Source organism: Archocentrus centrarchus, chromosome 19 (genome assembly GCF_007364275.1).
Source record: "Archocentrus centrarchus isolate MPI-CPG fArcCen1 chromosome 19, fArcCen1, whole genome shotgun sequence".
NCBI lineage: Eukaryota > Metazoa > Chordata > Actinopteri > Cichliformes > Cichlidae > Archocentrus > Archocentrus centrarchus.
In genome coordinates, this window is record NC_044364.1 from 16,431,462 (window position 1) to 16,445,656 (window position 14,195).

At 38.2% G+C, this 14,195-nt stretch overlaps 1 protein-coding gene across 1 annotated transcript; it reads right to left on the reverse strand.

The window, feature by feature from the left end:
- Positions 1-2,346: 2,346 nt before the first annotated feature.
- On the reverse strand, positions 2,347-12,134 carry cox7a2l (cytochrome c oxidase subunit 7A2 like). Its single transcript, XM_030755047.1, has 3 exons — positions 11,976-12,134; positions 4,515-4,649; positions 2,347-2,705 (listed from the first exon to the last, which is right to left on the reverse strand). Exons 1-3 carry the CDS (start codon positions 12,045-12,047, stop codon positions 2,565-2,567), a joined length of 348 nt encoding a protein of 115 aa, XP_030610907.1. The 5' UTR covers positions 12,048-12,134; the 3' UTR covers positions 2,347-2,564.
- Between the last annotated feature and the right edge of the window lie 2,061 nt (positions 12,135-14,195).

A 14,195-nucleotide genomic window follows, 5' to 3' on the forward strand; every position in this document is an offset into this window, starting at 1 on the left:
CAGTACATGAGGCAAAAACAGAGCTTGTACAATTCTAACAAGCTAGTTGGTACGACCACCTTCATTCTTCAACGCAGCCTGAACTCTCTGAGGCAGCTTTCTTGTCATTTTTTTAAGTAGCCTTCAAGAATAGTTCTCCAGGCTTCTTGAAGGACATTCAAAACTCTTTTTTGGATGTTGGCTGCCTTTTGTTCTGTTCTGTCAAGATGATCCCACACTGCTTCAACAATGTTGATGTCCCTGGCTCTGGGGAATCAAATCCATGACTTCACTGTGTGTTTCTATCCAGGTATGCTTTCACTGTATTGGCAGTGTGTTTTGGGATCATTGCCAATCCAACTCTTTCCTGATGGTATTGCATGATGGTGATTTAAAAATCTGACGGTAATTTTCTGTATTCATAATTCCATCAATTTTTAACAAGATATCCAACACCACTGGCCTCCATGTTTTACAGATGCCTGTAGACACTAATTATTGTGCCTCTGTATGTACTAATGATTTGAACCACAAAGTTCAAAACTGGATTCATCACTCTGTAAGACCTGCTGCCACTGATTTTCAGTCCAGTTCTTGAGTGATTCGGCATTCCTCAGCCTTTTCTCCCAGTTTCCCTTCTTTAAGAGAAAGGGACCATCTCTGATGAGGATTTGGGAAACAGTAGATGGATAAGCTGAACGGCCAGATGCATCTCTCAGGTCCTGTGTCAGGTCTTTGATTGCTTTTCTTTTCCTGTTTCTTAAGGATATGACTTTCAGATCTTTTTCATCTGCTGTAGTTTTTAGGCATGTCACTTCTTTTGTTCTCTACTTATCCAGTTTCTTCAAAATTGTTAAGGACACACTGCACACCGTGCCAAGATTTCAGCCAATAGCTCTTTGGGAATCACCTTGTTGAAACAAAAATACAATTTTATGCCTGTCAAGCTTTGTTATCATTGGCCTTTTACATATTCAACTAAAGAAATGGAAACAAACTGCATTTTTGTGACAGGCTGCTAATAACACGGTGCCTGAAGATACAATTTAAAATTGGTTCTTTGCCAAGTTGTCCAAAGAAAAACTTTGAAAGACCTTCAGAAAGCCTGGAGAACTACTGCTGAAGACCCCTTTAAAAAAAAAAAAAAAATTACAAGTCTTGCTACTTGGAAGCAAAATATAAAGAAGTTAGACTTTCTCACAGTACTATAACTAAATCATAAACTTCATAAACAGTTTCAGTCTCATTGCGTCTTTAATTAATAAGTCTCACATCTGTTTCCACCAGTCTGTGGAAACAGATCTGCAGCACAAAGCATTTTTCCTGCTGAGTAGCAGCCTGTTGTTTTTTTAATGACTTTATCACCTGATAGTTAATTTTTCTTGCTCACTATGACAAATACAATAAATAATGGGATGAATACAATATTTCTTATGTCTCCAGAATATGGGCATAATTTATGGCAGGGATGGTTGTGATACATCCCTATCACTATTCTGATTACTTAAAAATGGTCCCAAACATTAATTTGATGTTGAATTAAATATATCTTCAAATTAAGTTTCAACAGGTTAGCAAGAGAGCATTCCCCCCCCCCCCCCCCCCCCCCCAAGAGTGCCCTCCTGCTTCAAATGTTTATAAAATAGAATTAAAAAAAATAAACCTGTTTGTGTCACAAGATATTTAAATCTTTATATGCCACACTAATGTATCATACACATGAGATAAGAAAACCTCATTGGCAGGTAATGTGAGATATACCAAGGAAATGGGCCCTGATTTTTCACGAGGAGCAACAAATATTTTTTTTTTGTCAGCTCAATGTGGGACCGACAGTCAAGAAAGAAACTGCGATAACAAGGAGGGCCTTTAGCCTGTCAAATTAATGTCCCCGTCACTTTCTAAATCAAACCTTTCCCTCTTGCTTTGGAAGAGCCTACGCTTGATTCAGGTGTAGCTTTTCTTTGATTCTAGAAAGCATGAATAAAAGTAGCTGTAAAAGAAAGAAAGACATACGCTACACATCAAGACAAGAAAGAAAAAGGCAGACACTGAAATGATTGTCAGATGAGTTGGCGAGGAGCATCTGACATCACACCAGGGCCCACACACACAAATTCTGTATGAGACAGAACTTAAGCCAAGTGAGCAGCAGCTATGCTCCACACGGGGTGTCTCCATCATGCTCACTCACTCTCGCACATACATCGCTGCACTACGGCAAGTCTGTTGAAAGCTGTGAGGGGGAAAAAAAAACATTAAGATCTTTGCTTCTTCTCAGACAGAGAAGTTAGCCTATAGATGGTTTCATGTTTCAGTGACAAAGCAGCTGATATAAATAAACCAAAAAAAAAGACTTCAAGTAAATCATCTTTTAACTTCTTTCTTCTTGAAATTTTATTAAATCAAACATCTTTTTCTGTTCAAAAAGAAAGACATTAAAATAGCTTTCAGTGGCATGATGTTCTGACAATGATGAATTCTCATCTAAAAAGAGTCCCAAGAGGTGGTATGGCGAGGGCAGATAAATGCTGTGAATGGCTATTAAATGGAGCAGCGACGGGAAGATGGCAGACTTGTGTTGGTCACTTTCTGTTGGGCTGGGCTGCAATGTAGAGGGCCACCAGACAGTAGGCAACACCTCCTATAGTGAGAGCCATAGTGGTGCGGTACAGTAGCCTGTCGGGATATCCACGCTTCAAATGGACGGGGATACCGTCTGCCGTCTGAGAGGAGAGGAAACGGGGGGAGGGGGAGGTGGAAAGAAAGGGGGGGGGGGGGGGGGGGGGAAGAAGGAAATGAAAAATTAATATCTATGATGTTATAGAAGTGAACACAGAGCATCTTCACTGTCAAACGGCTCAATCACAAAAGAACACCAGCATCTTCCCTGTGACCGGGAGGGGATAATAATGGTAACAGTACTGTATTTTTTGCATTTTGCAACCAATTGCAAGTAGTGGCAGCGACCAGTGGTTGAGTGTACAACACCCTCAACCTCTGGGCAATGATCCAATTGCAAGATAAAGGTCGCCTGGTGCAAGGCAACCTGTCTCCAAACAGTTGCAGTCTGACTTGGACTGACTCACCTCACTCGCAGACAGATTGACAGAGGTTTATTTAAAAAAAAAAAAAAAATTGCTGTCTAATTTATAAAGACTTGCAGAGTTGCAGAGTCAGACTCTGCTAATGAATGCAACTTATCTCATTGAAATAAGGGACTGGTTGCCAACTAGTTGTATTCTAGATATATCCCTATATAAAAACATGTTGCCTGTGTTGTTCCTCAGTTAAACAATCATCTTGCAACAACATCTCCATTTGTACAGGAATTTATGAATGTCTGTTTAAAATCTAAGAGGTTCTGGATGGACTCTGAAGGTAAAACAGCCATTTCAAAGTCTACAAGACTGCCAGCTCATTGCACACGGTCTCCAGTCACTGTTTTCCCTAGTGTGACTGTAGCATAAGACAGTCCTCAACATTTCATTTGTTCAGGTAAGAAAACAATTTTCTTGCAACTCCTTGATATTCGTGTCCTCCTTTGTAAAGCCAAGTTCACGATAGGTCACGGCCCAGCCCAGACAACGTAGGACATCGCTTTGGGTCGAGAACGGAAATGGACGGTGAATGGCAAATGGACTGGTATTTACATAGCACTTTTCTACTTTAACTGAGCACTCAAAGCACTTTTTACACTACAAGCTACTTTCACCCAACCACCCACGCACATTTATACAGCACTTTATCCTATGCATTACTATAACACAGTGGCAATCTGGGATACAAACTGGATTTGAGGACACTGTGGACTGAGGAGCCAAATCTGCCTCTTCCTCCTAAACTGCAGCCACCGTAGCAGCCTGGTGCTTGATTTTCATCACGTCATCGATAAATGTTCATTTTTATTTTAAAAAAGAGCTGCATCTTAAAGATGAACCTATTGAAATTAGATTTAATGCCTCTGTGAGCTGGATCAAAGAGCATCAAGATGTTTGTGTGCTTTATAATGTTCCTAAATGCATTTGTGTTGTACAAAAAAATGAAATGTATTTCTGCATAAACTTTGAAAATTTTGATTGCAAAACTTAAAAAAAAAAAAAAAAAAAAAAAGATAAACAATGGTCATTTTAGTTTATCAATCTTTAGCTAATCAGTTTCCCAAGGAAGGTGATTTTTTTTCCCTTCTTTTCTTTTGTACAAATGTCTCAAACACCTTCGCATTAACATTAATTTTTAAGAGTGCTCTTGTAATTAAAGAATTTCAGCACTTGATACTGTGATTTCCACTTATTTGAGTGATTGCTCTGCCCAGATTGAGCCTCTCTTATTCCTATTAATGCATCTTGAGTAGTGAACATTGGTGGTGGTGCGGTTGGGAGTGGCAGAGAACCATTAAAAACAGTGAAATAAATATCGCTCATCAACTAATCCTAATCAATCTTCACTACTTCAACTAAACAAGCTAGCAGGTTGTGAACCCTCACTGCTTCATGGTGAAACAAACGCCTTATTCAGTCTGAGCTCTGCATTACCTGGAATAATTTCTGGAGGTCAGGAACTCTGTTTGCTCCCATGTACTCTGCCACGGCCCCTGCTTCTGATGCCAGCTTTGTGGGTGTAGCAAAGATCATGGTTGGGGACTCGGCTGGCATACCGGATCTCAGTCCCTGAAAAGAAACACACTGGGTCACGATGATACAAAAAAACAACAACAACAACAACAAAAAAATCTAATTGCAGAATCCGAGTGCTTGTAACAACCTTTTTCCTGCCTCTGATTTTGCATACCCTCACTTACATTCACAGGAAATACATACCGACTAAGATTTTAAACACAAACTTCATTTTTAACATTTACAGCTTACATAACCCTCTCTACTTCCCTGCCCACCCAATCCAGTCCTGTGGGTATGAGACCTTGACAGACTTCAACAAAAAACAAGAACAGAAAGTAAAAAATAGATAAATAAATAAATTAAAAGGGAACCACCAGGGAGAAAAAGGGATGAGAGGCAATCAGCCAACCTCAGCATCATCAGGCACCAGAGGCAATTTTATTTTTTATGTGCGAGAATAATCTTATTTCCTCCAGTTTGATGCAGTCCAGCGCCTCCTCGATCCAATCTCCAAACTTGCACAGTCCCAAGACGTTACCGTCTTTGCACCTTGTACAAGCATACTTATTGTTATTTAACATTTTTACATGTTTGGCCCTGGTAACGTGGATGTTAAATGGTATTTGAACACTGCCTAATGCTGAAGAAACTAATGATAATGTTTTCTGAACTGTGTTGAAATTTCAAGAGCCTGGACAGCTACAAGATTTGTACTGACACGCTGGGATTTCTTTTAATATTAACGATAATAAACAAGCAAGCCTCTTCATATTGATCTTCTGTATATTAAATAAAAATAATCCGCCTTTTGTAAACACTTGACTGGGCTCAGTGCAGCTGCATAAATACAGTAGATTAAATGAGTACATGATTGATCTCATCTTGCAAATTGTAGCTCTTCATTTGAGATGGTTTAAGTGCCTGTTTAGATTAATACAGAGCATCTCCAGCAATAGTTCAGCTTTATAAACAAGAGTATTAACATCTCAACTTATTTTTGTATAGAGCAATTCATTGTTATAGGTTCAAATAACAGCAGCCATGCCATTTATAGGCATTTTGTACTTAATGAAAATGCCAAGATAAACTGCCCTATAAAAGAAACTGAAAAGAAGAATGAAGAAAATGAAGGATTTTTTTGTAGACTTGGAGTATACTCAAGTAGCTTTGCACCATTCAGTGTTCAAAACCACCCTCTAGCTAAAATAGGGATGTCAAACTCATTTTACTTAACAGGCTATATAGAGTCTAATTTGATGTCAAGTGGGCCCAGCAAGCAAAGCAACAAAAGCAATACATAATAGCTTATTAGTTTAAATAAAAAAAATAAAAAAAAACACCTCCAAATATAAAGATATGATAGAGATAAAGAATTTACAGATCAGTGGAAAGGAACAAAACAAAAACCTAGAAATACTGTGTAGTAATGCTGGCATCTCCACCAGTGTGTGGGTCGAATGGGACACTTTGGAGGTCAAGGTTTGGGCCCCAGGCCACATGTTTAACACCCCTGACCTAAAACAACCTGTTTAACTCCTCTCTCTCTTTAAGTCAGCTGCCTCCTGCAAACAGCCAGAGCTGAGTGCCTCAGAGGACCATATTAGGTTATCAACCCTCAATGACATCACACAGAGCCTAGAGTAGAAAAAACTGTAATGAAGCGCATGTTTAGAGCAGTCTGAAGGCTGAGCTTTCGACTTTCAGGAATTACTTGCTAGTGCACTGACATTTGAAAATCTGGTTTTTATTTATGTATAAAGTAAACAAGGAACCATATAATAGGCCCTTTAAGATTTTCACTGGTTTTTTTTTTTTCCACATTTGAAAACAAAATTCTCAAAATTCTAAGTCTCTAAGCTCATGCCGTTCTATTTTTCCAGACAGTACACACTGTAAATAAACCACAGGAACACTACAGTGTTATAAAAAAAATATCCACCTTAGTATCCTCTAATTTGGAAGAAGCTTTGCTTGCTTGTTCAAAGTTAGCAGGACACCCATTAGCTTGTTAAGAGCGTGTGGAGGCAGATAGTGTGGGAGCGGGTAAATTAAATCTGACATATGAAAATGCAGAGGCAGTGAAAGATGATTATTTTTACTTTAACATTTAGACAGAGGTTGTTACTAAATGTGTTCACAGCAGGAAGTCATGTTTGTGGATTATACCAGAAATGCACTCTCTTATGTGCTGGTAACGGCACGATGTCTTATTACTCTACTTAAGGGATTAACAAAAGTACATGTTGAACAGTTTCTTAGTTTTACAAATAACAAAACCTTATTAAACCTTTGTATAAGCCCTCCAGCTGAACAGGTGTGTCCTCACCACATGAACTGCTTTCAATGTAAAATTCAGCATATTATTAGAATCATAATAAATTAACATTTACTAACCAACGTAAAAGGCAGGAAAATTAGCCTAAATAAACATAAAAGACAGAAGCCGTGGAGCCCAATGTTGACATAAACACATTTTGCCAGCAGTGTTTAAACATGATTTAATATTTGTATGGAAGAAAACTTTCACACCACAGTCAACTGAACTCTCTACAACACAACATCTCTCTAACAGACAGTCATATGCACTCTCATATGCAGCTTATTTCAACCTTGTACTTTACAAACTTTGTACACCAGAACACTTTATTGAGCTGTACACTAATCTTTACACTCTTATACTGAAAAACTTTTCTGGGCTTGTTTATTACCACATTTAGCAGCTTAAACTTTTTTTTTTCTTTCTGATTTAGGGCTGTGCGATATGCCCAAACTATCATATCCTGATAACAATATACATCACGTTATAGTACATTTTCTCTACATTCAGCGATTTCATGTTTATATAGTAACTACATTTAAATCATATACTCAAAAATGAATACTGATTATTCATCGCATTTTTCTCCTTTTATTTACTGTAGAATGTCTGAGCAAATAATTAAGAATGTAAAAATATAAATCATGTATAAAAGAAACTTTTCAACAAGAAATGATTACAAGCCTGCATAAAATATTGTTATATGTAAACATTTTACTTTCAAGTTTCTTCTCGTAAATCTCCCTCTACTCTCACATAGTTATCGTGTAGGAGGTAGAAGGCATTTGTGGTGTTTGACCCTTTTGTGGGGACTGGTGTGCGGCGTAATTTGCGAAGTACAGTTTGCTGGTCTGTGTCGGACTTTTTGTAACCAAACATCATCCGTGCTACAGAGGTGGCCCCTCGTTTAGGAACAAGCTCGTCTTGGCTGGTCCTTTTCCTGTTCTGAGCTACCTGGCTCTGTCTCACCTTCACCGTGCAGGTATTCACATTCTCCCTGCACCCATGGTGTGCGTTTAAGATTGCAAACAGTCATCAAACAGTGTACTACTTCTATTTAATTGAGGTCTGTTTTCTGTGTTTAAGATATTTATTTTTCCATATTGCGTTTTATTTTATAGTAGTGTTCCACTTTATTTAATCCATCCATTCACTTCCGCACATCCTGTTAAGGGTCGCTGGAGCCTATCCCAGCTGTCATAGGGCGAGAGGCAGGGTACACCCTGAACAGGTCGCCAGCCTGTTGCAGGGCCAACACAGAGGGACAGACGACCTTTCACACTCACATTCATGCTCTCATTCACGGTTTCAAGCTTTAGAAACCATAACACCAACTGCTTTACTGTATAAGTAATATACCTACTATTTTACTAATTGTAATATATTATCAACTTTTGAAGATTGCGAATACAATTCTGTTTTATACTTGATATTTTTTTTTACCCAATTTTGGTTGCAATGAATTCACTTTAATTCTGCAAATAAAACAAGTATTTTCTTGTTATGAAATTAAAATAATTCAGTAGTCATTTCTCAGTATAGAAGCCAAAGTAAGATTGCTTTCCACCATTGTCTTATAATCTTGACATAATGTAGAGCTGTAACCTGAAGGAAATAATGTAAAACTTTACAATGAAGGCTCTACATGGTAATTATAGTATGTTAAGAGAAATTTTAAAACATTTTAACATTTTAAAAACACTTTGTTGCCGTACTACGACATTGTATTTATGTTCAGATTTAGAGACCAATACCAACATGGTTTCTTTTAGGGTCTTACTCCAAACCAGTAAAATATGCTGAATTTTTACAAAATACAACCAATAAGCACCTTAACAAAGCTCACTGCTGATTGGTGCTGGGCCAGCAACACCATTAATGAGACTGAATGAACACGAGAGAATACCTTCAATTAAACGTGTGGATTCCCTTCATCAGGTTGAACAACACTGTGCGAAATGAAAATAAATAAATAAAGTCTGATAAGGGATTAGAAAGGGTTTACATTTGATTTAAAAAAAAAAAAAAGTCTCATACAGGATGTGAACACATGCCACGAGACTGAAGGTGAAACTTACTGGTTGCCTTTTAAAATTGGCATTGATTTGAAAATTTTAATCGTCACTGCTAAACTAAATTAAAGTACATCAAGGAGTTATTAACCACTCCATGGCCTGGTATTTACTTAAATCTATGAATGGTTATGAATGTTATTTCTGAGTCTCATCTAGTTTAAAAAAAAAAAAAAAAAAAAAAAAAAAAAAAAACTCATTTATCCTCTTTGAAATCTCTTAAAACATTTAGAAACACATGTAAAGGGTTTGAAAAATGTTTGATGTGGCATTTTTTTCAATACCTGCCTTATTTTCACATCATGTACCTTGTTTCTATGTTTCTCCTCTGTATAAATCCTTTGTCATTCTTAATTATTTTTGGATGTTTTTCTGCCCATCCATCTATCCATCAATTTTCTGCTGCTTGTCCGATTCTGGATTGTGAGCCCCACTTTTGCTAGTCTAGACATTTTTACTGTAGGGCCCAATTTGTCCAATAAGCCACTACATGCTGCTTTGTGTGGCTCTTTTTGGCTCTCTTTCTTTACCTTTAATGACTTTGTGCAAATTCTATCAGTACTAGCTATGGCCTCCCAGATATTGTGATAGTCTTTAACTTCTCCAGAGGAAGGAGTGTTTTATTAGACATGCAATGATTATGGAATTATGCAATTCACAAAAATTTTTTAAGAAATTTTGATAATTCTCTAACATTTGAGAAAAAAAAATATCCCCAAATAAAATTTGCTTTATCATTAAAGGATTGCACGATTTTCTTCATTATAGAATTACACAAGTTATTTTCTTGGATTGTGGTGTGTCCCACAAATCAGTAATGTAAATATTATAAAACTGGAAGCTTGGAAAATATAACACAATTTAAACACCACTACCTGACATTTCTGAGAAAATTTTTTACAGATTCAGAGTTTTTCCTGCATACCAAGTGGTTTTGTTACTTTATAATTCAATAAATTTACTGGCTTATTATTACTGATGCAATAAAATGTGAAGACAAAAAATACCTACCACTTGCCTCTAACTTTTATGAGCACATTCACCTGGATTCTGATACAACAGCCCTGCAGTAAAGCCTGTATGCTATAATGCTCAGTTTTTGTTATAATAAATTTTAAAAAGGTGTTGAATCAGCTGTAGTATCATTTTGTATGTAGGCTGCAATATGAATCATTTAACAGATATTCCTTTATTATTTAGCCTCAGACTGGGGGAATACAATAGAAACACCCATCAACAGCACAACTGTGCCTGCGTGTGATGACTGGGTGTAAAAACAGCACTGTAAACAACACTGGCAAACATATTTTTTTTAATATCACATTTGGCTGGATGAAAATGGAAAATGCACTGTAGTATCTGGTGTCTGCAAATACAATTAAGCTGTAAAACGATGAAAGTAAAGTTCATCAGAAAATCTCTACCACCTGCTGCTGTTTGATTATCAGCTCACGGAAAACGAGTGTTGTATCTGACGCCTCGTATGCTGCCTGCGCTCTGCAGGGTTCGGTGCCCTTGCTGGCACATAATAGGCGGCGTGCTGAGATGGCCAAATGGAGCTTTGTGTGAATGTACTTTCTTGTTGTAATGTAGTGTACTGTGTGCGGCATTTGTTTTGAAAATAACTTTTGTATAATGCTGGGTTGTTTTTTAAGCATTATCTAAATTAACTTTAATCAGACTGATCACTGGGCCACAAAAACTGAATTTATAGGGGTTACTTTGCCAGAAAATGTAAGTGTGTGAATGAGAGAGAGGCATGTTACACTGAAGATGCAAGGAACAGAGGTAGTGAAGGTGGATGATTTTAAATACCTGGGATCAACCATCCTAAGCAATAGACAGTGCACAAGAGAGTTGAAGAAGAAAGTGCAGACAGGATGGAGTGGGTGGAGATGAGTGTCAGGACAGAAGGTTTACGAGATGGTAGTGAGACCTGCTATGATGTATGGTTTGGAGAAAGTGAGTTGCACTGACATAAAGACAGGAGGCCGAGCTGGAGGCAGCAGAGCTGAAGATGTTAAGATTTTCATTGGGAGTGACCAGGATGGACACAATTAGAAATGCTCTGGTTTATAGACAAAGTTTGAAAGGCAAGACTGGAGAAGAGATAGGGGATGTTGACTGACAGGAAGAAAAGAAGACCACAGAGAAGATTTGTGGATGTAGAGAAGGAGGAGATGCAGATGGTTAGTGTGAGAGGAGGATGGTAGGGATAGGGTGACGTGGAGGCAGATGATCCACTGTGGCGACCCTTAAAGTGAGCAGCCAGAAGAAGAAGATGGGGTGAATTTGCCCCAAAATGAGCTTTATATATAAAAATCCACTGATTTTTAGAAGCATCTGTGCCAATAAAAACAAATGCTGTGGTGTGAAAGTAAACGAGCTTTTCATTAAGAACTGTACATAGTGCAGTAACATTAGGCTTATTCTTCTTCTAACAAATGCATGACTCTTAAACAGAGACACAAAGGAACTTTGAGCTAATTTAACCCCCTATCAGAGCACCACCACAGTGTAAAGGATCCGAGGGGGAGCCATAATAAAGGTCACACCTAGCACACATGTCACGGAGGCCATTCAATTTCGAAATTGCCTGTAGAGTCACACCGAGGCCAGATCCACAGATTGGAAATTACCGGTCAAACTGAATGTTAAATAAAGGTTCCGTGATAAGGACGTGGGGGGGGAGCGAATTACACTGTGCAAAGAAATGGAAAAGAACGGCCACAACCTTTTTAATGCCTGTCTGAAATGCTTCCAAGCCCTTTAAAATGAAATAAATATCAAGCTTAAGCGTCTAACTACCGTGTACACAAACAGGAAATTGGTATTTAGGCTTTAAAGCGTACATATGTTTGACTTTATCTCCTCTAAACCTCTCCAGCTGAGCTTACAGCCCTCATTACTACCGTCCAGCGCTGCATCAAGGTCAACCTGGCGGTTACGTACGCGCTTTCTCACAGCCACGCCGCCTCTGGCACTCACCTGAGGGTTGTAGGCGGTTGCGGGAGCAGAACCCGTTAGTTTCTGGGTGAAACCACTGAACTTGTAGTACATTTTCCTTGTGAAGGAGGACCGGGGCGAGGTGTTATGCACTAAAATATCAACCGGTGAGGACCTTCCTGTTGGGACCTTGGAGGGAAAGTGACGCAACAGTTAGCTGCCCTAACGCTGCCTGTTTAAAAGTCGAGTGGAAGCTTACAAAGTGTGAACAACAAAATGTGACCGGGAGTTCACTCTGAAAAAAAAAAAAAAATCAATAAAACAAATGGAAATGGAACATATTAACATGGAAGGTCTCTCTCTCTCTATCTATCTATCTATCTATCTATCTATCTATCTATCTATCTATCTATCTATCTATCTATCTATCTATCTATCTATCTATCTATCTATCTTTAAGATTAAGATTAAGATAGTGTTTATTTGTCACATGCACAGTTATACACAGTACAATGCACAGTGAAATGTATTTTGTACCTGCAACCATATATACACACACATATAAATAAGAAGAATAAAATAAAAAAAGTAAAAAAAGATAGATAGATAGATTACACCTATATGGGCAATTTAGAATCACCAATTAACCTGACCTAAGCTAAGTGCATGTCTTTGGATTGTGTGAGGAAACCAGAGTACCTGGAGAAAACCCACGCAAACAAGAGGAGAACATGCAAACTCCACACAGAAAGGCCCGGGCCAAGGTGGATTAGAACCCAGAACTTCTAGCTGTGAGGCATCAACGTGCCAACGTGCTGCCAGTTTTAAAATCATTTAATGTTTTTATTTCTGCTGGCAGGGTATATCAGATCTGCGTATCATTTAACTATAAAAGAGGCTGCTCCACATGTGGCAGCTTTGCTGCAATATTTTAAAATCTCTGACTATTATAACCACACACTGATGAGAATACACGGTTCTCACTTTGGCTGTAAAAATCCTCAGCAAGCTCCATCAATCACAAGCCAAGACATGACACTTTGGATAGTTACACCTTTGATTAATTCAGAAATTTAGAATAGCTGATCTCCTGAAAAATAAAAATCTACATTTCTTGTAATACCATTAACAGAACTGTGCTGCACAATTTCTGAATATAAAAAATTGCTAATGTAGCAAAAAATGGGCTAAAAAAATCCCAACAAAATAAAGATTAAAACTAGTACGTGATGAAAGGTGAGTAGTTAAGATTTATTCAGCCAATGTGAAAGGATGGGGAACATTAATTAGGTCCTCTATCTATCCTACCTAAATGCTGCTACACAGTATATGTGCTTTCAGAAATTCAGTCCAACACTTTGGTTCAGAGTAAAATATCTCAAAACTGCTGGAGGGTTTGCTGTTAATTTTTGTAAAGACACGCACAGTCCCCAGAGAATTAATCCTAATGATTGTAGTGATTCCCTAAATATTCTTTTGGTGCCACCAGCAGGTCAAAGTTTCACTATTTTAGTGAAATTTGTCATCCTAAATAACATCCATTTAAACAATAATTTTATATCACTAAATATTTTTCCTTCAGGGTTGCTACGAGGGAGAGATTTATGGATTTGAGTGAAATATCTCAACAACTTTAAATAATATTATTCAATTCAATTCAATTTTATTTATATAGCGCCAAATCACAACAAACAGTCGCCTCAAGGCGCTTTGTATTGTGGGTAAAGACCCTACAATAATACAGAGAAAATCCAACAGTCAAAACGACCCCCTATGAGCAAGCACTTGGCGACAGTGGAAAGGAAAAACTCCCTTTTAACAGGAAGAAACCTCCAGCAGAACCAGGCTCAGGGAGGGGCAGTCATCTGCCGCGACCGGTTGGGCTGAGGGGAGAGAAAGACATGCTGTGGAAGAGAGCCAGAGATTAATATCAATTAATGATTAAATGCAGAGTGGAGTATAAACAAAGTAAATAAGGTGAATGAGAAACAGTGCATTATGTGAACCCCCCAGCAGACTAGGCCTATAGCAGCATAACTAAGGGATGGTTCAGGGTCACCTGATCCAGCCCTAACTATAAGCTTTATCATAAAGGAAAGTTTTAAGCCTAATCTTAAAAATAGAGAGGGTGTCTGTCTCCCGAATCCAAGCTGGAAGCTGGTTCCACAGAAGAGGCGCCTGAAAGCTGAAGGCTCTGCCTCCCATTCTACTCTTAAGTATCCTAGGAACCACAAGTAAGCCAGCAGTCTGAGAGCGAAGTGC